This window comes from Petaurus breviceps, unplaced genomic scaffold, assembly GCF_028583685.1.
Source record: "Petaurus breviceps papuanus isolate PSGF00001 unplaced genomic scaffold, PetGlider_PUasm1.0 174, whole genome shotgun sequence".
NCBI classification, from domain to species: domain Eukaryota; kingdom Metazoa; phylum Chordata; class Mammalia; order Diprotodontia; family Petauridae; genus Petaurus; species Petaurus breviceps.
Genome location: NW_027185761.1, coordinates 35,689,055 through 35,716,382, shown reverse-complemented (window position 1 = coordinate 35,716,382; position 27,328 = coordinate 35,689,055). Strand labels below are relative to the sequence as shown.

The window sequence follows — 27,328 nt, the reverse complement described above, 5'->3', positions numbered from 1 at the left end:
TTAGCCTAGGGGCAGGGAAGATCTTTAAAATTTACATTCGCATTACAGTAAGATAAACCAACAAAAATAGGCATGAAATGGTAAATCAAGCAGAAATTTCTCAAGTTCTTCATCTTACTTATCTATTATTCTCTTCTGTATTTCCTTTGTTTTACTCTGTGTTGTCAGTCTCTGCCAATAAGACTTTTCATAGTCATTAATTTCAAAATGTGGACACTTCCAAGTCTATACAAAATATTCTGAGGATAGCCCAAAGACTTCTCAGGCTTGAACTCCAGATACATGCTTGCCCACTGGGTGAAGCTCTGAATACCCATGACATAATGTTAACATGAAGGTTTTGCTCATGATCACACCTGAAATTGCATTGTAACAGCTTTGATCAAATGTAAACAGTAATAATTTTAAACTATCAGTTTAATTGCTGTATATTTTAAATCCACCAGGTTTAATATGCATTTCTCAAATAGTTGGAGAATTTTTTTTTTTTAAGCAATCAGGGTTAAGTAACTTGCTCAAGGTTACAGGGCCAGTTATTTCTGGGTGTGGTGCTGAGCGTCCAAGCCCAGGATTCGATCTCCAGGTCGTCCCAACACTGGAGCCGGTGCTCTTACTTGCTGAGCCACCCAGCCGCCCGTAAGCAATTGGGGTTAAGTAACCCTCTCAAGGCTACATGGCCAGGTGTTTCTGGCTGGGTGCTAAGTGTCTGAGCCCGGGATTCGATCTCCAGGTCTGTCTCAACACTGGAGCCGGTGCTCTTACTTGTTGTGCTACCTGGCTACCCCTAATAGTTGGAGAATTTGAGCAGTTTTTCAGGCTATCATTTGCAATTTTTATTTCTTCTTTCAAAAACACCTAGTTCATATCCTTGGAATATGATATTCTGAAAGGAAAAAGAAATGGTTCATGTCTCACAAACCATCTCTAATAACATTGAGCTTAATCATCAATAATCAAAAATCTCTTAACTACTGGGTAGGATAGTCTATTCTTAGTTTTCATCTTTTTTAAAACATGTTCTCAACTGCATTTGATATGATTTCTTATGGATTCTCTCTGTTCTCTTGGTTTTTATGACACTAACCTCTTACTTTTCCTTCTACCTTCCTTCTAACTTACTTTTCTGACACATTATTCTTTAAGCCAATGAGCATTTATTAAACACATAGCATAGACCAGATATGTTCTAAGCAATGGGGAGGGAAAGAAAGGGGGAAAAATCACCTTCACAATGCTTATACTCAATTGGAGGAGAGAACATGTAAAGAATATAGAAAAAATATATAAGGAGGAATATCTTGAAGGTAATCTAAAAGGAAAGGCAATAACAGCTGGTGGAGTTTGGAAAAGTGTCTCAAAGAAATGGGGTTTTGAGCTTTACAGGAAGTCAGAAAAATAAAGCAGCTGAGCTGAGTGGGCAGAACATTCTAGACAATGGATACAACCAGTGAAAAGGTACTAGAGAATTTTGGGAAGATGGTGGAGTAGGTCAGAAAATTCCAAGCTCTTAATATTCCCCCCCACAAAGCAGTTAACATAGCACCTTAGGGCAAATAAATTGTGTGTGGAGATAAATAAGAATAGGGACCTAACCTAGGTCCTCCAGGGACAATTTGAGAAGATCAGAAGAGAAATCTCAGGATGAGGTTTAGTCCCTTGGAAGAGAAAACACCTCCAGGGTAGGGTCGACTTTAACAGCAAGCAGCAAAGTTCTTAAACAATAAACAGCAAGCCCTGGGGTTTTTTGGTTTGAGAGGCTGTCTTGGCCCCTGCCAACAGAACTTTTACCCCTGGGATAGAGAGGAGAGATGGACGTTTGGGCCTAGAAAGATTGAGGGAACCTCTGCTGACCAGGAACACCAGACCCAGCCGTGCTGTGAAGAGCAGCATGGGTAAGAAGGAACCAGCACCCGCCTGGTGAATGCAGAAGAGTGGGGCAGACAGCCCCTGGCTAGGGGCACTTCCAGGAGGTTGGAGGTTTGGCTTTGTTTTCAGGCTAGGGGAAAGAAGTGAAGATCTGGGGCAAGAGGCACCATTTACATACCCCGGGGCAAGGGGTGACAACAAACAAGCTGTCACCACAAAAAAAGCACAGGCAAAGGAGAAAGAATTTAATTTTGCAAACCTATCATGGGAATAGAGATGACTAGGGTTCATCTTCAAAGAAGGATATCGAAATAAAGAAACTCCGGAAGAATAACATCATATTGTCACCTGACCAAGAGAATGGGTTTAAGGGGGAACAATACACACACATTTATTTAAAAGAATATAAAATTCTTCTAAATTCAGAAGAAATAAAATGGTAGGGGCATAGGGAGGGGGGGCAAGACAAGGGAAGGATCTTTAGAGGGGAGAGTGAGGGAATAGGTGAATAGGGCTATAGAAGGGTGTTTAGATTTATGGGAATGGAAGGATAGGGGAGGGATCCTTGGAAGGGGTGGTAGGCAAGTCATAGGAGAGAAAGGTAGTGGGTATAAGTAGAATAGAGGAGGCAGATGGGATTGGAAATAAGAGATATGAACATGCATTAAAAAAACCCCAAACATCAGCAGTCGAATAGATTAGGGAAAGGGTATGTCTATATATGTATGCATATATGTATATGTGTATATATCCATAGCTATGGAGAAACATATCTAAACTGTGCTGTAGCCTTCTGGGGGGTGGGGGAATGTATGTATATATTGATAGGTATAGAGAAACATATCTAAGCTTTATTGTGGCCTAGGGGGAAGAAGAGTATTAGGGAGAGGGAAAAAAAGAAAAGAAAAAAAAATGCACAGGGAAAACAAAAGAAAACTCACAAGAAAGCAAAGATGGACAATTCTTTTTTTTTTTTTAAAGCAATCTGGGTTAAGCAACTTGCTCAAGGTTACACAGCCAGTTATTTCTGGGTGTGGTGCTAAGTATCTGAGCCCAGATTTGATCCCCCAGGTCATCCCAAAACTGGAGCCAGTGCTCTTACTCACTGAGCCACTTGGCCACCCCAAAGATGGACAATTCTAAACACAATAAGTATTATTTATCATATAGGCTTTCTTGAAATGAAAATTTATTGTTATATATTTTGAAACCTCTTGTATGCTCTGCTATGTACACAACATACTTTTTTATTTTCTATTTTGTATTGAAGCTCCAGTATTGTAGCAGCAAGCATCCCACCATACCCGGGGTGGCTGCCAACACAGGTTCTTAGATTCGCTTTTCTAAAGGAAAGCAATTCAAAATGGGTTAACAATCTCGCTTTAGTCAATCAAATATATCCTTTACCTAGTTCAGGGGAAAAAGTCAGCACCCTGAACTTCAGAGTATACAGACAGAAGTTACAAGAAGATAGAGAAACATTTCAAGCAGACTGGCCTGCAACTGTCTGACCATTACATCCATACCTATTCGCAGTTACCAGAGAGGAAAGCATCAACATCTGGGTTTTCAAAGTGGAGGGGCTGGATGGCTGCTCAGATTCTTGTCTGGTCAAATCACACAACACTTCTCAAAGTGAGCCCCAAAACAAAGCCTTACATCTGGGTTTATATAGCCTTCTCCTGGATCAGAGAATGTAACAACCCTCTCGATCCACTGCCCAAACACAAAATATCTCCTGAAATACAAGCCTCCTGCCACAGGTTCCAGGTGTACCTAAGCCTATCAAAGGGCATAACGGCAGGGAAAATCTTAAATTCACATTCCCATAACAAAAATATAAGTTTACGATATATTTTGGTTTCTTTTCTCTATTCTTTATTTGTATTCTGGAGTTTAAGTCTAAAATAAAATTTAGAAGAAAAAAAATTATTAAAAAAAAGAAAAGGTACAGAGATGGGAGATGGAGTTTTGTGTCTGAAGATCTTACAATAGGAGAATTTGAAATGAGAAACCCTATTTAAGATGCTTTGCAAACCTTAAAGTGATATTGTTAATAGTATTATCATTAGTTGTTTTATCATAATTGGTGATATCATTAGTAGTAGTATTGGTGATAGTAGACCAATGTAGCAGGATTGTAGAGTGCATGTAGGGAAAGGGAGGGAGGAAGGAAGGAAGGAAGGAAGAAAGGAAGGTAGGAAGGAGGGAAGGAAACAAGCAAGGAAGGAAGGAAGCAAGCAAGGAAAGAAGGAAGCATTTGTTAAGGGTCTACTACTTGCTAAGAACTGCTTCAGAAGACTAGAAATATAGGAAAGGGTCATATACTGAATAACGTTAAATACCAAATAAAAGAAATAGTAATTCATTCTAAAATAGTAGGAAGGACTAATTAATTAATTACATTTCAGACCTTGCTTTGAGCAAAATCTCTTTTACAGCTTCATGTAGGCTAGATTAGAATGAGGAGAGACTTGAGATAGAGAGGATAATGCAACAATATGGATGAGAGGTAAGGAGGGCCTGAATTAGCTGTGAAGGTACAAATAAAAGAGGGACAGCTAAGGTAGAAATGGCAGGATTTGGCATTGGATTCAGGTGAGTGAGAGTGAGGAATTAAGGACTGCACAGAGATTGAGAGCCATTATGACTGGGTTAATATTGGTACCTTCAACAAAAGAAAGATGAGAGATTTAGGGATGAGGGTGATAGTGGGGGCAGGAAGGGAGGGAAGAAAACAAGTTCTCTTTTTGACATATTGACCTTGAAAAGCCTAGGGTGACAGTCACTACAACACTTCCAATGGTAGTTGCATGACTGTAGCTCAGTAGAGAAATTAGGGCCTCCCCTATAAATCTGGCAATAATCTGCATAGAGATGAAAATTAAAGCCAGGATAGCTGGCAAATCACAACTTGAGGAAGTAGAGAATGCAAAGAGAAGAGGAACTAGGATCAAGATTTATGTATGCCCATAGTTAATTGGTTTGGCATGAGCAAAGAATTGGCAAACAAGACTGAGATGGAGTAGTGAGGCAGGGAAGAGGAGAAACATGTTAGAGCAATGTGATATAAACATAGAGAGATGATAATAGCAAGGAGGAGAAGTTAATCAACCCAGTTAAGTGCCAGACAATTTTAGGAAGTATGTGATTGAAAAAAAAAAGACATTAGATACATCAGACAAGAGATCATTGGTAACTTTGGGGAGGGCACTTTTAGATGAATGATTAGATTGGAAGCTGGATTTGTTGATTTAAGAGAATGAATGGAAAGAAATATGTAGGCCCAAAATGGCAATGGGATTGGCAGGTTTTTAGGCAGCAAAGAAGGCACCAGTAGTTAGAGAAAGACCCAGGATGAGAAAGAATGGAAATGAGAGCTGTGGAGATCTTGTGGAAAAGGAGAGGGTGGAAAAAAAGGAGCTGAAGAGAAGCTGTATCTTTATGTGAACACAGAAAAGAGGATGTTACAGTGGTTGAAGATGTCTGAATATTGTGAGATGAGCAGGAGAGTGAAATAGGGATTTCTGGGGAATAATCTCTATTTTCTGTTTTTGTTAAAATATGATATGGAGGAGGTATTCAGGTGACATGGATTATATTAGAAGGCTTGAGGAAAAATTGGATTTTGAAATAGTCTTTTTGGTGATTGGATAGGTAAATCAATTAGGGAAAGGTACGTAGTTTGACTTGCTCCATTGAGGATTTACTTGACATTGAATAAGAAAGTTTCAGGAGGGATTTGTTGGGTAGAGCCAAGATGGCAGAGTAGAAGCAGGACCTCCAAGCGGCCCTGGCTTCCATTTTCCCCAATACATATGAAAAGGGGACTCTAAACAAACTTTGCAGCTGCAGAACCCACAAAATGACACAGAGAAGCAAACCTCCCACTGAGGATAGCCCAGCAGGCCAACAGGAATAAGCCAGCTCAGCCTCTGGAAGCCCAGCTCAGCCCCACACCAAGGCTTTAGCCCCAGGGTGGGCCTGACCAGTGGACAGCCAGAGGGACTCCAGATCATCAGCAGCTGTGGCTGTTTCCAGATTTGTCAACACACAGATGTGAAGGACAAAGTGAGGTCAGTGCAGTCTGGACTTTGGGACCCAGTAAGTGGGAGTGTGTGGCTTTTGCCCCTGGGGCGACAAGTCTCTGAGACGCTGGCACAGGCAGCCAGTGCCACATGGCAACTTCAGCTCCTGGACTGCAGAGTGTAGGGGGCTCAAGCACCAGGCTGAGGGGTAATTGCTCTTGCTTTAACCTGCTTGGATCTGGATTGCAGTCTAGGGTGGAGGTCCGGGGGTGTGTGTCCAGTTTGCCAGACCATGTGGAGACCTCAGAGAGGACACCCATATAATACCTCTGGAAGCTGAGAAAAACCCCAGCATTTGGGATGAAAGCTCCCCTGTCTGCTGGCAGAATCCTATTGTGGCAAAAAGCCTAGGGGTCAAGTGACTGAGGGGTGACATGACCAGGCAAAGGAAACAAAGCAGACAGAATATTACAACATTAGATTCCTATTTTGGGGACAAAAAGGAGCAAAGCATGGAACAGGAGGAAGAAAGTGAAGTCAGAACTCCTGCACCAAAAGCTTCAAAGGAAAATATAACCTGATTACAGGCTATAGAGGACCTTAAGAGGCAGATAAGAGAAGTGGAGGAAAAATTGGGAAGAAAAATGAGAACAATGCAAGAAAATTATGAAATGAGAGTCAACAGCCTGACTGAGGAAAATCACACCTTAAAAAAGAGACTAACTCAAATGGCAAAAGAGGCTCAAAATCATTGAGGAGAATGCCTCAAAAAGCCAAATTGCCAGATGGAAAAATAATCTCAAAAGCTCAATGAGGAGAATCATTACTTCAGAATTAGATTGGAGCAAATGGAAGCCAATGACTTTATTAGAAATCAAGAGGCTGTTAAACAGATCCAAACAATTGAAGGAATAGAAGGCAATTTGAAATATCTCACGGGAAAAACCACTGACCTGGAAAATAGATCCAGGAGAGAGAATTTAAAATTTATTTGGCTATCTGAAACCATGATCAAAGTAAAAACCTAGAAATCATCCTTCAGGAAGTTCTCAAAGAAAAGTGCCCTGATGTTTAGAAATAGGGGGCAAAATAGAGGTTGAAAGAATCCACCGATCAGCTCCTGAAAAAGATCCCAAAAAGAAAACTCTTAGGAATATTATAAACAGGTTCCAGAATTCCCAGATTAAGGAGAGAATATTACAAGCAGCCAGGAAGAAACAATTTGAATATTGTGGAAACACAATCAGCATAACCAAGGATCTGGCAGCTTCTACAATGAGGGATCAAAGGGCTTGGAATATGATATTCCGGAGGTCAAAGGAGCTGGGATTAAAACCCAGAGTCACCTATCCAGCAAAACTGAGTATCATGTTTCAGTAGAAAATACGGTCATTCAGTGGAATAGAGGACTTTCAAGCATTCTTGCTGAAAAAACCAGAGTTGAATAGAAAATTTTACATTCAGATACAAGAAGCAAGAGAAGCATGAGAAGGTAAATGGAAAAGAAATCATAAGGAACTTATCAAAGTTGAACTATTAACATTCCTACATGGAAAAACAGTAATTGTAACTTATGAAACTTTTCTCAGTAGTTGAAGGGAATATATATATATATATATATATATATATATATATATATATATATATATATATATACATATATATATGTATATATGTGTGTGTGTGTGAGGGTATATGGGAGCATAAATACATATGTGAATGTGCATATATACATTTACAGATATACATAAATAGAGGGCACAGCACCAATTTAACAGTAAGGAATGATACTTAAAAGCTGAAATTAAGAGGTGAGAGAGGAATAAAATGAGAGGAGGAGATGGGGAAAGACCGAATGGGGCAAAATATGTCATATAGAAGAGGCAAGGGAAAATGGTTAAAATGGAGGGGAAGAATAGGAAGGCAAAAGGGAATGGGTGAACCTTATTCCCATTGAATTTGACTTTAGGAGGAAATGAAATACACACTATATAGAGTATAAGATCCATCTTGCCTCCATGAAGGGGCTGAGATTAATCTAGGTTAGACTCACTCTGTGTCAGATTATTATGGCCTGGTTGTCCAATACAAGCATCACAAATACCCTCCTTAAGAGGCTACCCATTATGTCGAATCTTTAGTAAACTTTGCTTTTCTTTGGCTGAAAAAAAAGTTTCAGGAGGTCTGGTCAGCAAGGTATTATGACTTATTCTACCTTCACTGATATCATATGATACATTTAAAATAATGAATCATGTGTTAGGGCATAAAGAAATCAGAACAAAACAGGAAGGCTGAAATATTAGATGAATAATCTACATATTATCACAATACAATTCATATTAAAAAATATGAGAAAAAGATAAAGGCCTAAAGAGGTGTAGCAGCAAGCACCCCAGCATCCTCAGGGTTTGCTGCTACCACAGGTTCTTGGATCTGCTTTGTTAAAGGAAAGCAACTCAAAATGGGTTAACAAGCTTGCTTTAATCAGTCAGACATATATTGTTTACCTTGTTCAGGGGAAAATGGTCAGCACCCCGAACTTCAAAGCATACAGGCAGAATTATCAAGACAGAAACAGATCAAGTAGACAGATTTCCAAACTGTCCAACCATTACATCCATACCCAGTCAACATCTGGGTTTCCACATCTGGGTTTTTTTTCAAAACCGGGGGGCTCTGGACAATGGCTTCCCAGAGTTTCATCTGATCAAATCACAGAACACTTCTCAAAGCGAGCCCCCAAAACAAAGCTACACATCAGGGCTTATATAGCCTTCTCCTGGCTCAGAGAATGTAACAACCTTATTGACTCACTGGCCAATCAAGAAGTATCTACTGAAAAACAAGCCTCCCACCCCAGGCTTCAGGTGCACTTTAGCCTAGGGGCAGGGAAGATCTTCCAAATTTGCATTCCCATTACATTCAGCCCCAAGATCTTTCATGCCCATAGCATAGACAATTTACTTTTGAATTAGCACTAAACATCTCTTAGGTCACGTTTTCAAGATACAGAACTAAAGTTTACCAAAGTGGCCACTGGGCCTCAAAGAAACACAAAGTACATACTGGTAGCATTATCACTTCAGTTCAAAACAAGAGTTCTAATAAAGTTCTGGGGGGGGTGTCCTTCCCCTCACACAGCTCCAGCCCCTGCTTCCAAGTACAGAGAGGGGGATGGGCAACAAAACCAACAAGGTGGGGTCCTTGGGGATCCAAGACACTTCATCCCACCCACCATAGTCACAAGCCCATCCTCTCCCTGGGTCCCAAACTGTGGGATGCAGCCAGGAAACACACTCAGTGCCCCTGCTTTGCTGCTCAGTTCTGATCTTTTCCTGTGGCTGAATTCCAAACTTCTGGGCTCCTTCTCCTCCTGCAGGCGTCAGCCACTCCTGGCTTCTGCCCAGGTCCCGATGCAGGCAGCTCACCATTCCCGCTCTCAGCTCAGCGAAGTCTGCATGCAGGCCATTCTTCTCTCCTGCTCCATGGCTCCAGAGAATCACAGCTAACACAACTGGGAAACAAACAATTATCCCAGCCCCCATACTTTCCTTTTACTCTGCAGATCCTGTTCGTGATGCCATTTTGTAGCAGCAAGCACCCCGGCGTACTCAGGGTTTGCTGCTACCACAGGTTCTTGGATCTGCTTTGTTAAAGGAAAGCAACTCAAAATGGGTTAACAAGCTTACTTTAATCAGTCAGACATATATCGTTTACCTTGTTCAGGGGAAAAAAGGTCAGCACCCCGAACTTCAAAGCATATAGGCAGAATTATCAAGACAGAAACAGATCAAGTAGACAGATTTCCAAACTGTCCAATCATTACATCCATACCCAGTCAACATCTGGGTTTCCACATCTGGGTTTTTTTTCAAAGCTGGGGGGCTCTGGACAATGGTTTCCCAGAGTTTCATCTGATCAAATCACAGAACACTTCTCAAAGTGAGCCCCCAAAACAAAGCTACACATCAGGGCTTATATAGCCTTCTCCTGGCTCAGAGAATGTAACAACCTTATTGACTCACTGGCCAATCAAGAAGTATCTACTGAAAAACAAGCCTCCTACCCCAGGCTTCAGGTGCACTGTAGCCTAGGGACAGGGAAGATCTTCCAAATTTGCATTCCCATTACAAGAGGATATAGACAACAATACAAATAATGGATAAATCAACAAACAATGGAAAATATAATTATTTGAAATTTTGTGATAATAATCTGTATAGGATACTATCACAGAGAAGATGCAGTAAAATAAATCCAAATTGGAAAATTAGTATCTGAAAACACATGTGAACTTTAAGTTACTCAGTCTGAATTGACATGTCTTCATATCCATATATATATGTGTATGTATAAAATATGTGTGTGCATGTGTATGTGTTTAGAGATAAAATTCTGATGTTAAGCTTCTGCTGTTACAGCTCCTACTCAGACAGTTTGACATCTATGTGTGGGTTAGTTAGGATTCTTCTTATTTTGTGGAATGGCCTCTAGACATCCATTGAGGGACCTTTCTTTAGCAACTCTAAAATTAATGAAACAACAACAACAGCAACAAATGAGCTTGGTAGCCTTTCCTATTCATTTCAATACTGAATTTCTATGAAATTTTATTCAGTTAGAAACCATCTAGAAACTCAGTCATGGGCTCTTTCTTTAAGACTTCAGTGGCCCAAAAGACATGGCCCAGGAGAAGGAGCCTGTTGATAATTTAGTACAGCTCTATAGCATTTAACTTTGTTGGGGAAACTGTTATGATAAATAAAGCTTTTTTTTAAATGACAAACATTTTCTTTTATTTCATGGTATTACACACTTGACATATAACCATAATCTCACCTTTGAAAAGTATATTTTATATTTTTATATCCATATTAAATATCTGTGGCATAGTTACCTAATTGTGTCTCATCTATTATGACTGCCAATTTTGAAAAATCGTATGACAATACTCACAATGGATAGTATTAGCCCAAATTCAAGGAATGTGATTTTGCTCTGTTCCTCACTCATTACCCAATTTAATAGCAACTGAAGATGTTTAAGTTGAACCAGGTTTCATCAGCATGTAAAGACAACTTTTAAGATTTATTCTTTATTTAATTTCCTAGGAAATAATTCCATATAAGTCACTTTTAGGCAAATATTAAACTAGATGGTGGAGTAAGCAGCAAATCATTCTCACTCCCCCTTTTTTGACTTCTAAAAAACACAGAAAATGCCACTCTAGGAAAATCCCTAGAAGAGCAGAGACAGTGGAAAGATGGGGTGAAGTAGTCTTTTAGCCTGGGAAACTTGGGGGATCATGAAGAAAGGCCTATCTCACTAGGGTAAAAGGGAAGTCTGGGACAGTAGCCATCCCAACAAGGCAGCAGCAAGTGCCACCTCAGCAAACTGGTGGGAAATAGTGAGACCCAGGGTAGTGAACAGGTAACTGCCAAAACCAGGACTCCCTGCATCATTTAGAACAGCCAGAGGAAGCAGAAGACTCCAGTTCACAGGACCACCATATGCTTCCATGCTGCCCTGGGCAGGTAGGCATTCTCCGGTGGCCAGAAATTCACATGCTTCAGTGTAGCTGTGGGTAAATGCAGGAAAACTTCACCTGACCTCAGCAAATGCCAAACACTACCACTATGACCCCAGATCAGTCTCAGGTAAATTGGCAGATCCCTATAGCCTCTAGCTACCAGCAACTGAGGTCTCAGCACACAAAGGGAGGGACCATTCCTCTGTTCTCCAACACAAGCAGATTTGATCAGTTTCCCTATGCTCCAGCAGGAGAGCTCAACTTTAAACACCAGGAAATAGGCAAACAAGATAAGCAGAAAGTGAAAACAAACACTGGCCATAGACTCTTTTTATGGGGACAAGGAAGATCAAAAGACAAACTCCGAAAAGTACAACACTGTCAATATACTAAAATCTGACACCTCAGGGAGAATGTGAAATGGTGTAAAGATGAAAAAAAATCATTCTTGAAAAGCTCAAGAAGAATTTTAAAAGTCAAATAAGAGAGGTAGAAGAAAAATCAGAAAAGAAATGAGAGGTATACAAGGGATAAGTCAATAGCTTGGAAAAGAAAGGACAAAAATTGACTGTAATAAACATGTCCTTAAAAATTAAGGTTGGCTAAATGGAAGAAAAATTCCACTGAAGAAGACCAGTACTTAAAAAGTAAAATTGGCCAAATGGAGAAGGAGGTGCAAAAGCTAACTGAAGAAAACAATTCATTAAAAATTAGAATTGGACAAGTGGAAGCTAATTCTCCATGAGATACTGAGAATCAGTCAAACAAAATAAAAAGAATGAAAAAAATAGAAGTAAAATAGCTCTTTGGAAAAACAACTGAGCTGGAAATTTGATCCAGGAGAAATAATTTAAGAATTATTTGTCTACCTGAAAGTCAGGATAAAAAAAAAGATCCTGAACAGCATTTTTCAAGAAATTGTTAAGAAAAAAATGCTTTATTTTCTTAGAACCAGAGGGAAAAGGTGATTGAAAGAATTCATAGATCACCTCCTGAAAGAAATTTCAAAATGAAAATTTCAAGGAATGACTTAGCCAGATCCCCAAATTATCAGGTAATGGAGAAAATACTGCAAACAGTTATAAAGAAACAATTTAAATATCATGGAATAACAGGATTGTACAGGACCTAGGAGCTTTTACATTATAGAATAGGAGGGGTTGCAATATGGTTTTCTGGGAGGCAAAGGAGTTTGGATTGCAACCAAGAATCAACTACCCAACAAAATTGACCTTGATCTTTCCAGGGTGGAGATGGATATTCACTGAAATAAGAAACTTATAAATTTTTCAGATGAAAAATCCAGAGTTGAACAGATATTTTGAGCTTTCATTACAATACTGAGGAGAAGTATAAAAAAGTAAACAGGAAAGAAAAAAAACCATGTTATTCAATGTTGTTAAACTGTTTATAGCTCTATATGGGAAGATAATACCTGTAATTCTTGAGAGCTGTATCGCTATTACAACATTTAGAAGGGATAGACAGATGGTGTGGGTATAAGTTGACTTTCATATGATGACAAAAATTAATTAATTAAGGGTTGGGAAAAAAAAGATTGTATTGGGATAAGAAGAAACCAGGCAGGAAAGGTTAAGTATATCACACGAGAGGGCACATATGCCTATGCTAGTAGAAGGAAAGAAGGGAGGGAGATGAGCATTCTTTGAACCTTGGTCTCATCAGATTTGGCTAAAAGAGGGAATCTCATACAAACTCAGTTTGCTGTAGAAATCCATCTTACCCAATAGGAAGTAGGAGGGGAGAGAAAAGGGAGAGTGGTAGATAGAAGAAAGAGTAGAAGGGAGGGAAGAATTAGTAGAGGAAAAGGGAAAAAACAAAGGAGGGCCACTAATAGAAGCGAGGGCGGATTGGAGGATGTGGTGGTCAGAACCAAAACGTTGGTGAGGGGGCAAAGGGGGAAAGGAAAGAGAAAAGCGTAAGTGGGGGAGGGGGAGGATAGGATGGAGAGAAATACATAGTTAGTAATCACAACTGTGAATGTAAATGGGATGAACTCTCCCATAAAATGGAAGCAGGTATCAGTCATAATCCAATAATATGTTTACAAGAAACACATTTGAAGTGGAGGGATGCACAGAGAGTAAAGGTAAAAGGCTGGATCTAAATATATTATGCTTCAGCAGGAAAAAAAAAAGCAGAGGTAGTTTTCTTCATTTTCGTAAAAGAAAAAGCAAAAATAGATCTACTTAAAAGAGAAAAGTTAGAAAACTATATCCTACTAAAATGTGTCTTAGACAATAAAGTAATATCAGTTCTAAGCATATATGCACCAAGTGGCATAACATTCAAATTATTAGAGGAGAAGTTAAGTGAGTTACAGGAAAAAAATATATAGTCAAGTTATTCTAGTGTGGGACCTCAACCTGGTCCTCTAAGTACTAACTAAATCTAACCACAAAATAAAGAAGAAAGAAGTTGAGGAGCTGAATAGAATCTTTAAAAAGTTAGATACTGTAGACCTCTGGAGAAAATTGAATGGGGATAGAAAGGAATATATCTTTTTACCAGTGATATATGACACCTAAACAAAAAATTGACCATGTATTGGGGCATAAAACCTCACAATCCAATGCAGAAAGGCAGAAATATTAAATGCATCTCTTTCAGATCATGATGAAATAAAAATTACATGTAATAAAGGGTCATGGAAAGATAGACTAAAAATTAATTGGAAACTAAATAATCTAATCATAAAGAATGAGTGGGTCAAAGAACAAATCACAGAATAAATCAATAACTTCAGCCAAGAGAATGACAATAATGAGACAACATGCCAAAATTATAGGATGAGGCTAAAGCAGTTCTTAGGGGAAATTGTATATCAATAGATGCTTACATGAATATAATAGAGAAAGAAGAGATCAATGAATTGGGCATGCTAAACTTTAAAGGCTAGAAAAAGAGCAAATTATAAAACAAACTAAAATTCCCAATTAAATATCAAATGATGGATTCTGAAAATCAAGGAAGAGATTAATAAAATTGAAAATAAGAAAATTGAATGCAGATTGAAGCATACTATTTTTTTCTTTCTATGATATTAAACAGTAAGGTTTTACTTTACTTTTCCTTTTAGTCTGGCAATCCTATTTGATGCATAAATAAAAGAGCATGGCTTCTGAAAGAAAAAAAAAAGGACTTTGCATCTGTACTTCTGTGTATCAACTTAATGAACAGGTCAATTAAAATTTAGAAAAAAAGGAGTAATAAAAGCATTTGTTTAAAGAGAGCCATGATATTTTGAGCTGTATTTTGGGGCTTGACTTCTAAAGGTTCTATGCTACTTGTTGCAAAGGTAAAGACATTTTCATTTAAGAAAAACGTCTATTAATACTAATTTAGCAGTAATCATTGTTTCCCGTGATATAGAATTACCATTGGAATGAAACAAGAATAATCTTTATTAAGGAGAAAATATGGCTAATATTTTGAAATAATTTCACATTGCTACTGGATAGTTCTTTTGCCTATATTTTAGAGTTAATCAAAGTTGTTTTGTGGGGCTACATTGCTTTGTTTATTTCTATTGACAAATCGAAAAGATATTCATAGATAATGAATACAAACACAGCTATATCTCCATGATTAACTTTCTGGCTTATATGCAGTGGCATGTTTCACCAATTCTTGCTTGAAAGCATTATCATGGCATGGATTCTCAAAAGTATGTCATTAATATGTGATTCAGGGAGATTATTACATGTTGAAAGGACTTCAAGTATAATCCTGATCACAGAGTATATCTGCCTTCTGAGAACCAACATAACCAAATAGAGAGGCTGTTCACATGGGGATGAATTATTTGGTGATAACACACCATGAATCAAAGACAAGTAAAAAATGGCTCTCATGCACCACTTCTCCACTCTTACTTTTTTCATTTCTTTGTATTGATTTTGGAAAATGGGACAGAGAGTACTAAGAATCACACTTTTTTTTAATGATTTATTAATATTGACTCATCTTGATAATCTCGGTAATCTATGGGTAAAAATAGCAAAATGACAAACTGAGAAGATAAAAATGAATTTTAAATTGTTTCATTTAAAAACCCCTCTCTTTCCCACAATTGCATGGTAGGTACCATATATACATATTTTAATTTTAAAAATAAAGTCACTGGTGTCTTTCTCAAGAAGTTATGCTTCTGTTTATGAATTGGTAGGAATTCTTCTGATTTTTGCCCCTAGACTCCCATTCTGTAACCTTTCTTTAACAGAATATGATTTAAATTTCATTAAATGTAGAAGCTACTGATCAAAAGGAGCATATAATGTGTTGTGTACTCTCTAATGAGATTCTGGCCCTTTAAAAGTTCACCCTGACCAGTCAGCATTGTTTTGTCTTTTTGGAAAAATTTCAGGGATCCTATAGTTTTAATTTTGTGATTCAGTCAATACTTATGCAAATGAAGTTTGTGTGAAAGGGTAATTGATTCCAGATGAAACCTATTCTCTTTTATTCATTTTTATAATAGTCAATCAACAGGAAGCAAATGCATTATCTAAGTAGTATTTTTGTGGTTATTCCATGGAATGCTTAACACTAAGTCAAATGAATTTAACACTTATAGAGAACCCATCAGGTTTAAGATGCCCTAGACTGTGACAGAATAATAGGATGTCATTTGAGGAATATATGCTTAATGTTGATGTTTCATTATTTATGGTGGTTTTTAGCACAATACAATTTCCTTACTTGTCTTTTTTAACCTCATCTGTTTTCTTATTGGTTTCTCTGAGGTCAAGGTTACTACTTTTGATTTTTTTAAATGAACTGAAGTATATTATATCCTACTCTATCCTTTATTCTAAAATTCTTTGAATGTTTCTATTTCAGTGTGTTTTATATAAACAACAAATTATGGGTTTCTATTTCAAACTCACATTGTTCTCCTTATGCATTTTATGGATAACCTTGTCCCATTCACACTTCAGAGTGAGGATTCTTTTTGTTTTCTTCTGCATCAAATTCATTTGTAATATTTTTCTTCCGAGTCTACAACCAGTTCTCTAAAATGCAAAAAAAATAAAATAAAAATAATACATTGATTATCTATATCATCAATTGCTTTGGGCAATTAAAACCCTACTCATTTCCCCTCCCCACAGGTTGTTTCATATGTGTCCTTCATTTTCGAAGAGGACCATGGCATCACGGATGAATCACTGGGTTACTGGACCCAGATGGCTCTGGAGGAGAGTGAGTCTGGTGATCCTGCATTACCCTCCCTCACTCAAACCAAAGTCAGCTTCAAGTCATGCCATCATTTGCCTAACACCACGGCCCTCTTTGAAAATGGACAAGCACAACAACATCAACATTTGCTCATCACTAAATATGATTACTCCTTATAATGATTCAATCATAAGAAATGCCATCTTTGGGGCGGCCAGGTAGCACAGCGAGTAAGAGCACCGGCTCCAGTGTTGGGATGACCTGGAGATCGAATCCCGGGCTCAGACACTTAGCACCCACCCAGAAACACCTGGCTGTGTAACCTTGAGCAAGTTACTTAACCCCAATTGCTTAGAGGTGCCCAGGTGGCTCAGCGAGTAAGAACACCGGCTCCAGTGTTGGGACGACCTGAAGATTGAATCTCGGGCTCAGACACTCAGCACCACACCCAGAAATAACTGGCCGTGTAACCTTGAGCAAGTTACTTAACCCCGATTGCTTAAAAAAAAATAAATAAAAGAAATACCATCTTTACTTTTTTGCTTTCTTTTGAAGAGAAAATAATGCTTTGTTCTCAGCCTTTATGCGTTATTTAATGTTTATCTTTAATCTGTTCCTTTCTGAAATTTCTTTTCTTTCTTGTCACAATGTTCAGAGTCGTCTCCCCTTCTTTTTCCTTTCTCAAGAAGAATTCTTGGAAGTTGTTGATTATATTACAAAGTTCTTTTTTTTTTCTTTTCAACTTTTGAAGATTAAGGAAAACAATTTTTATTACATATGGCATGGAATGGTTACTTTTCCTGCCGAGACTTAAACTTCTCACATGAGTATTTGGACACCTATGCATCTTTTTCTTTGGCTTGCACTCTATTAAACCTTCATAATGGGCATGCCTTAGGTTCACAAAGAAGGACCATAACATTGTGACTGAATCCAAACTTTCTCTTAGGCCTACTCTGTTGTAAGGGAAATACACTCATAAATATTTTAATTCTTTGGCCTCTACCAGTACATATCCATTTGCACGAAGTCATAATGATTATACTTTTAGATCTTAAACATAATCACTTAGGAGTAATAAAGCAAAATGAATAATATCATCATAGATATTCACATATTAAAATGAATGTGAAATAATCCTAGATTATATTATCCCACCAATTAATTCAATTGTTGTGAGAGAAACCCATGTCCATAATTCAACAACGCTAGACGGCAGACTTTGATGTAATTGATTCACTTAAGAACAACTATACAAATATAGTCATTTTTTTTCTAGCAACTGCTTATTTTTCAATCCTCACTCTTATTTGATATTATTGAATTCACAAACCATTTATGTATTCCTTTAATTTACAATCTCCCTTAAAAGAACATTAAGAAAGGGTTCATCCTGACCATCTCTATGCCATACTCACCAGTTCAGGAATGCATTTATTCACAAAACTGCTGTGTGTCTAGTAATAGTTCACCAAAAGAATTCACAGAAGAATAGATTAATCGACTCTGTGTATGACAAAATAGCCTAGCCACTTTTTCACTCCAAAGTGTCCTTTACCATCCAATCAGATCTTAGCATCTCTTCCCCTGCAAAACATCTTTTTTTTTTTTCACCCATTGTGTTTCCTCTGATATTACAGGGAGGGAGAAAAGGGAAGCAGTCAATTCTGAGAATGCATTCCTCTTAAGTTCAAGGGGATGTTAAAGGACAAATTGAATACCCAGTCTTTATTCAGCCAATCAGAAACTAGTATCCCTAGTCTTGTCAACTAGAGGCTCTTCTTGCTGGTTTTTTTGAAAAGTTCCAACAAAGCTGCTTTTTGACTTCCTAATGATTCTTCCTCTCATAGCATTTTTTTCAGCCACATGAAATCATCAGAAGCCTCAGACTCTCTCACCAATTCTACTCTTAAATTATTTATTTTAACAATTTCCTCCTGACACTCAATGACTCACCTTTCACTAATGTGGTAACACTTAAAGAAAATTCTTTTATGAAGTCAAAACACTTTATATAATCATTCCCATAGTCTCTAAATAATTATTTTGTAATCCATTAAAAAGTTTTGCCTCTTAAATGTTAAAACAAGAATGGAAATTAGCTGAGGGCACACAATTCCCTTAAGTTGTCAGTTCTCCAAAGAGTCCTTCATCTCAGTTTGAGTTCTTGCAACTGTTCTTGAATACTTCTATATTATCAGTTTTTAATAAGTAAAATTCATTCTCTGTCCCCTTTGAACCATCCAACTGCTTACATACAAATGAGACATCACTCCAGATCTTTTACAAAGTGATTCAAGACCACATTTAAACCATAACTTATTTCACTAAAATTACATTTCAAATCTTGACTTGCACACATTTTTTTAAGAATTCATTTATTATGCCCATTTTTGAGTTACATGGCAATTTAAAAAAAATATTTTATTGAGTAAACTGAGGTTTTTATTCCTTTCAGTCATCAAATTCTCCATTTATAAAAGAGCATTCCTTAGAGCTTTTAACAACTGATGAAACTATTTGTCTTTATGCAAAAGTACTTTTTTTTTTTAAATATTTCAGTATTAAACTGTTCCCTATGAAGAGATGGTATCTTAAAGGGATATTACCTTTCATTTTGCTTAGATATAAGCATTTTTTTTACCTTTATTAAATCATATTCTAAGCTTTTCATTTTCTTTGCATGGAAGTATTGTAATGAATATATTTTATTGAGATTATTTACTATATGGTGGGAACTTTTCAAAAGCTTAATATAATAGTGTGTATACATGCATGTGTAAATATATAAGAATATAATAAACATATATATGTATACATATATATTTTACATGTTAGGAAACTGAAGCAAACAGATGTTAAGTGACCCAGGATCACACAGGTAGTAAGTGTCTGAGGGAAGATTTGAACTCAAACCTTCCTGATTCCAGGACCAATACTCTATCCATTGTACCACCTAGCTGATCTAGAAATAATTGAATTGAAACATGAAGAAACACAAATTCTGAAGTGCCAAAATGTGGACAAAGCCAAAAGAGGGAGTAGGTGGTATGAGGGTCTATGTCAGGAAGAACATTCAATGCAATATTTTTTTTTTCCTAGAACATGGGGACCATAAAAGGGAATAATATGAAAAGAAAAGAAAGTAACTTTGGCTGAATGCAGATTAAGGAGGGCCTTAAATTCCAGGCTGAGAAATGTATATTGTAGTCAGGAGATCTGCGATTATTCTTGCATGCAGGGCTTAGGTTTGGTGGTGACAGAGTGGTGATCGATATAACATTCTGAATGACACATACTTTTTTTTTATGGCCATTGGGAGTATTTGCTTTGCTTGACAATGTAAATCTGTAACATGAATTTTATTCCCATGTGCTTTTCTTTCTTAATAAAGAAGTGGTAAAAGTACAAGCAAGAGAAAAATAATTGCTTGTTAATTAAAAATAGTATTTCATTAATGAATCATTTGGTAGTGGAGTCAATAACAATGGGGAAAAGAGGACAAATGCAAGAAGAACTTGTCAATTGGAGAAGGAAGCTGCAGTGGTAGAAGCATGTTCCAAGGTGAGAAGACTTGTAAGTGCCGTGGCAACTTCCAAGGAGCACATAAGCAGAGGACTAACTAACCTGTGTGTTAAAAGAAAAAAAAACATCTACTAGTCTACTATCTGTCAGTATTCTCCCTGAGTTAAATGTTTTTTAATATAATCCTATCACTTGATGCATCCATTTTATCAAATGAAATACCCTTTGAACTTATTCTGTTTTTTGATGAGATTATCAGTTTTTTTATGAGCTTATTATTAGTTTTCCCTTTAGAAGTAAAGGCCAAACTGGCACTCTTTTTTCTGGATTTCATTCATCATATGATAGCTGAAATGTCAAAGAAAATTAGACAAAATTGTTATGTAATCCCTTGGGAAAGCATGTTTCATAGCTGAAGGATAATACTACCAAAATGGATTTTGTAACAATTTCATAGTGGCATATTATTAATTTTAGTTCTACTAGGATTAGAAAGGATAATATTTCCAAATTAGTATTTTTCAATAATATTGACTTAAGTTCCTTGAAAAGCCTGTGAAATGTTTAAATGTATTTGTTTTAGCATAGCTATAAAAGGGTCATATCCTGTTCTCACCCAAGTGACCAAAAATGAAAAATGGAAGCCAATAATAAAAGTGTTGGGAGTTGATTCAATGCATTATTATTTCTTCTTTACATTCTAGGTGAAAAAATAGTTTTAAACATGTATTAAGGAGAGCATTATCTCTTTCAAATGTATTTTTTTCAACTATATTATGAATTATCAACTATAAGAGTGAATTTTACAGTAAATACCTAAGCAAAAGTCTGTAGATGTCTGAGGTGTATTTGGTTGTTTCAAAGCAATAAGCTGAATGCACACACACACAGATATACACACATATGTGTGTATATGTATGCATATATATGTATATATTTTTTCCACCAGGTCACCTAGCTAATATATGTGTGTGTGTGTGTAATTTCTCTCTCTCTGTCTCTGTCTCTCTCTCTGTCACATACACACACACACACAAATATATAGTTTCTAGGTTGCACAGTGACTAGATTGCTGGACCTGAAGTCAGAAAGACTCATTTTCCTGATTTCAAATTTGACTTACTTAGCTACATGACCTTGGGCAAGTCATTTAACCTTGTTTAGTTCAATTCTTCACCAGTAAAACGTGCTGAATAAGGAAATGCCAAACCATTCCAGTTTTTTTTGCCAAGAAAACCCCAAATGGGGTCATGAAGAGTCAGACACAGCAAAACTACAGAACAGCAACAAATATGCACGTGTCTATTTAGAAATATATGTATGTATATTTATATAACAGATATATTAAAATATTTCATATGAATTAAAATAAGGATATGTTTTTCTCTTTTTTATTATTTTAATTAATTTGTTTGTTTCCTTTTAGTTTATAGGATTCAATTCCACAATTCCTTGAGTTTCACATTTTGTCCCCCTCTCTCCCCTCCCCCCCATGGTGGCATATACTCAAGTATAATATAAGGATATTTCAATACTTGAAATGATTTGCAATTTTGTTGGTAAGTCTGGGTCTGATATCATCATTCCTTTGTAGTCAACTTGATGATAAATATATCTGTGCTTCGCCAAGCTAATCTTCAGATGACTAACTCACAGTATAATACAGAATAAGACCTGTGTAACAACAAAAACCCAGGATGGCTGCTAGCACAGGTTATTTGATCTGCTTTTCTAAAGGAAAGGAGCTTTAAAGGGGTACATACATATATATTTAATATGTGATATTATATATATATATATAATTTTTGTGAAACATTAGAACAAGAGCAGAAAACAGTAAAAGAAAAAAAATCTATCTATTAAAACCTGAAAGAGATCCTAGAAGGAAAACTCACAGGAATATGATAGTTAAATTCCAAACCCCCCAGATCAAGGACAAAATAATATGAGCAACAAGAAAAAAAAATTGCATATGATGGGACCACAATTAGAATTGCACAAGACCTAGCACTGGTGACAGAACATTAAAATCACTATATATTGTAGAGCAAAACAACTGGGCCTCTGGCCAAAAATATCATATACAGCAAAGTTAAGCAAATTTCTGAATGAAAATAAAACGGACATTTGATCAACTGCCACACTTTTAGGACTCTGTTTTTTTTTTTTTTGCCTTTTGGAGGGCAATTTTGGGGTTAAGTAACTTGCCCAAGGTTACACGGCTAGTATTTTTGTGTGGGTGTTAAGTGTCTCAGGCTGGAACCGAACTCCCGACTCCAGGGCCAGCGCTTTACTCACTGCGCCACCTAGCCGCCCCTAGGACTCTGTTTAAAACAACAACAACAAAGAAAATTTTAAAAATCCTGAATTCAACTGAAGATTTGACATACAAGAGCCAAGAGAAATATAAGGCATCTAGCAATGACCAATTACAAGGATAGAATGTTCACCTTTTACCTATGGAAAATGGAAGACCTATGTCTAAAATTATTATTAGTAATTAGGTAGCTTATAAGAAATATTGGAGAAGACCTGAGTATAAAATGACTCCAAAAAGTAAACCGTTGAATACCAACTAAAAGAGTAATTATTTTAAACAAATGAAGTGCTAAAGGAAGAACTGATAGAGAGGAATTGGATGGGGAAAAGGGGCTGTTAGTTCTGTAAACCTACTTTCATCAGGAATGGGTTTAAGAGGGAAAAAGGCATATACATCTAGAAGAATATAAAAGTCTTCTAAACTTAGAAAGAAATAAAATCTAAGGAATAGGGATAGGGAGAAGTTAAAGGCGGGATCTTTAAGGGAAAGGGTGAGTAAATAGGTTAAAAGTGGGATATGGAAGGCACTATAGATTTATGGGAATGAGAGGATAAGGGAGGGAGTTTTTAGAGGGGAGGGGGATGGAATAGATCAAAGTGGTGTATAAAAGGGTCTTTATATTTCGGGTAATGGGAAGATAAGGGATGGATACCTGGAGTTGGGGTAGGTTAAGTAATAGGAGTACAAGGTTGTAATAGAAGTAAGGTAGAAGAGTTAGGAGAAATAAGAAAAAAAGATCTACACACAAACAAAACAAGATTAGGAGTAGAATATTTTAGGATATGTTCATCTGTGTGTGTGTGTGTGTGCGTGCATGCATGTATCAATACCTATATATAAATATACCCATGCTTAATTGTAGTCTTGGGGTAGTGGGTAGGGGGAAGGTAGGGGGGAAAACAAAGTAAAAAGTATAAGCAGAGAATAAAAGAAAATCTATAAGGAAGCAAAGAAAGGATGGACAACTTTCAAAATAATACACGATATTTAATATATAGGCTTTCTTAAAACAATGTTATTGCTATATATTCTTAATCGTCTTCTATGTCCTGCTGTGTACATGGCATGTTCTTTTTCTTTTTTCTTTTATACCTAATTTTCTAATGTTTCTTTTTCTCTTCTTACTATATATTTAAGTTTTCGTATTTGTCTAAAATAAAGCAAAAGAGTCGGGTGGGGGGAGATATCCTGACACAGATGAAAAACTAGAATTGAAATCAAGAATCCATGACTTCATATCACAAGTCAGGCTCTAGTTTTTTGACCCTTAATAAGTTACTTAATATCTATGAGTCTCAGTCAATCAACTAGCAATTAACAACTAGGAGATATCCTAGGACTTTTCTAGAAATTCATAGTAATGGATACAAGAAATTCCATTAGCAAGAGAGTCCCACACTGAAGAAAAATCATGTAAATCCTCTTTATTCTCATATATTAACAACATTCCATTCAGCAGGCATTAATAAATTTCCTACGATTTTTAAAATATGTCTCTAAGCACTAGGAATAATAAAGAGATAAAAATACAATTTTGTCTATTGAGTGTATTTTAACATAATCAGATCAACATATTATGAAATGGGATGCTTGCACATATTTATATAGTTAATGTTTATAGTCTTTTTATTTATTTTTTTCTAGTGTCTTGGGGTAGAAACTTGAAGATATACATTTTTTCACTGCTGATTGGATGGGAGAAATTTTTGACCTTGGAAAGTGGAGATGAGGTTGCTATGGAAACTGGTAATTCTATTGCCACTCATGAGCTGTTGTGCAGGTAACATGTTCTATTATTACAAATTTTGATTGATAAATATATCTGAATCATATTTCTTTTGAGAGGTGAAGCAATTGCCAAAATGAACAATACTTCTAGTATCTGAATAGCTAAGTGGAAAAGTCATGTTTGAAAGTAACCTCTATTATTAATTAATACACACTACTTTTAATTCTGACAATGTACCAGAAGCTACAGAAAAGCATTAATCCATATCCATTAAATCATGAGGTTTCACATAGAGATTCACTTGGTCAAAAAAAGTGTAGACAAGTTACTTTCATAGTTAATGGAGAATGGAAGTTAGTTTTAGCCTTCTTTTATAATGAGATTCTGGAAAGATTGGAATAGAAATAGTACCTCTGAGAGATGGTTTGCAAATGGTTCGAGCTATAATAATATTTTGAAGAATTTATAACAGTAGCATTTTAGACAAGAAACAGAAACTCAGATCACTTAGTCCAATTCTGTCTCTTTACAAATGAAAAAATTTAGGCACTGTATAATTAATAGCCTTCATTAATATTATTTAATTGTTATGTTTAAAAATCACTGTAATATCATGGATCAAATGCTGAACATGGACTCAGTAAGATTTGGCATTAAATCCCACTGCAGACACTGAATGACAAAACCAAATCAATTACACTCTCTGGGTATGAGATTCTTCATATGTCAAATGAGAATGTGGATAATAGAAGATGCCATATCGTGTTGTTGCAAGGATCAAATGACATAAATTGTGTAATGTAATGTTAAATAGCTCTTTGTAAACATTAAACTTCTATTTAAGCATCACATATTGAGAAGATGAAAATAATGATGAGAATAACAGCAATGACAATGATAGTGATGGGATGGTGGTGATGATGATGGTGGTGGTAATGAAGCTCATTCAATCTGTGTACAGAGAATAACTATATCTCTAATTTACTCCATGGACAGATTATATGTTATTAACCCTGGAAGATGCAGAATCGCTCATTGTCTATTTTATTTCTAAAGAAATTTCCCCAAATTTTTCAAGTCATTGTGGAAGTATTATATAAAATCAAGTAGATATGCATTAGTAGATGTTAGTGATCAGAAAAAAAAATCCTGCAATAGCATCCAATTTATTTTAAGTATCCTTAAAACAATATAAGTAGATGGTTTTTCTGTGACCATATAATTTCCTATTTGAAGGTGTGTGAATTGTATTTTGGAAATGCTTTCTGAGTGCTAGATTTGAGGTTGACTTACACTGGTGACTCCATATTTCAAATGTTCTAAAAATTATTTTCCTCAATGGAGTGACAGGACATGGAGAAGAAACCAGAAGCAGCAATGGCAATATTTCCTAGGACCATTTTTTTTACACAAAGGAAACTGTGTATCACATAACCAACCCATGCATATTGACAGGTGTAATAAAACTACTTTGCTCAAGGATCTCAGAAGCATGTAATTGATACTCTTTAGGGTTAGAGTATGATGGATATTACATACATCACAAGCCACCCTCTGCTTATAGTCTGTTGCAGATTTATTGTTAGTATTATAGTGCCTTTAGGAATGGAACACCAGGCAATATTTTTAGGCTAAGTGACATCTTGGGAATTTCTAATAGGTATGGACCAATTGAGAAATGATGAAAATGCCATTTTTATGTGACTTCCACTGATAAAGATAGCAATATTACTATCACACCCTCCAGAAAAAAAAATAATTGATACTCAAAGTCCAGAAGAAATTATTGGAAATTATATAAAATAGACTAACATTTCTATTTTTTTTCAGCTTGAATGATTATTCTTTAGGATCCATGTACAGAGAGGTGGGGAGGGAGAGAAGGGAGAAGTTAGGAGAATCAGCAGCTTCAATTACAGGTCTCTAGTGACACATACAGAATGATAGGGTTGGAAGTTATCAAGTGCAATTAATGTATGAATCATGACTACTCATCGCAACTTCTTTATCATCCAGGCAATCAATCATTGTCTTAAGATCCTACCATCAGAAAGAAGTCTTTACCTCCCAAAGGAACAATTCTAACATCAGGGTACCTCTGAAGCTTTTTGCCCTCTGTATTGAATTCAAATTAATTGACACTAACTTTCTCCTACTAATCCATTAAAAATAATTTATTATTTCTTTTAAACATTACTTTCTTTTAAAATTTTGAGTTCCAGATTCTCTACCTCCCTCCCACCCATGTTTCACTCACTTAAAAGGAAAAGAAAATGATATCAATCATATACATGAAATCATACGAAACTTATGTCCATGTTTCTCATATTACAAACAAGTGAAAAGAAAAAAAGAAAAATGAGACAATTATATATCAGTTTTCTCTCAGAGTATTTCATTTCTCTCCCTGGAGGTGGATTGCATTTTTTTATCATGTGTTCTTTGGGATTCTCTTGAATCATTATATTTTTCTGAAAAGCCAAGTCTTTTATATTTCATCAACTTTACTGCTTGGGTTCACAATGATCTTCCAGTTATTGTCACTTCTTTATATAAATTAATAAAGGTTTTGACAAGTATTTCTGAAACCATACCCCTTACCATTTTTTTAAAGCACAGTAGTATTCCATTACAATCATATGCTATAACTTGATCAGCCATTCCCCCATTGATTAGCATTTACCTTAATTTTCTATTTTTTGCCACCACAAAAAGAGCTGCTATAAATATTTTTGTACATGTAGATCCCTTTCCTTTTTCTTTGGTCTCTTTGTGGTGCAGACCTTGCTGGATCAAAGGCTATCCAGTATCATTGCTCTTTAGAGATAGTTCCAGATTGCCCTTGAGAATGGTTGGACCAGTTCACTACTCCATCAACAATTATTTTATGTACCTAATTTCCTTCATCTCCTCCCTCATTTGTCCATTCTGATAGGTAAGAGGTAGTACCTCAGAGTTGTTTTATTTTTTTCTCTAATAAATATTGATTTAGAACATTTTTATATGATTAGATATTTGGACTTAACTTTGACTTCAGAAAACTGCCTGTTCATATCTTTTGGTCAATTATCTTTCTTTCTTCCTTTCTTCCTTCCTTCCTTCCTTCCTTCCTTCCTTCCTTCCTT

General features: G+C 36.3%; 1 protein-coding gene across 1 annotated transcript in view; it reads left to right on the top strand.

The window, feature by feature from the left end:
• CNTN6 (contactin 6) overlaps positions 1 to 27,328 on the top strand; it is a 517,724-nt gene that overhangs the window by 74,441 nt on the left and 415,955 nt on the right. Inside the window, exon 2 of the mRNA XM_069084074.1 lies at positions 24,119 to 24,254. Coding sequence (XP_068940175.1) covers positions 24,200 to 24,254 — 55 coding nt within the window. The 5' untranslated portion in view covers positions 24,119 to 24,199. The remainder of the gene's footprint in view (positions 1 to 24,118; positions 24,255 to 27,328) is intronic.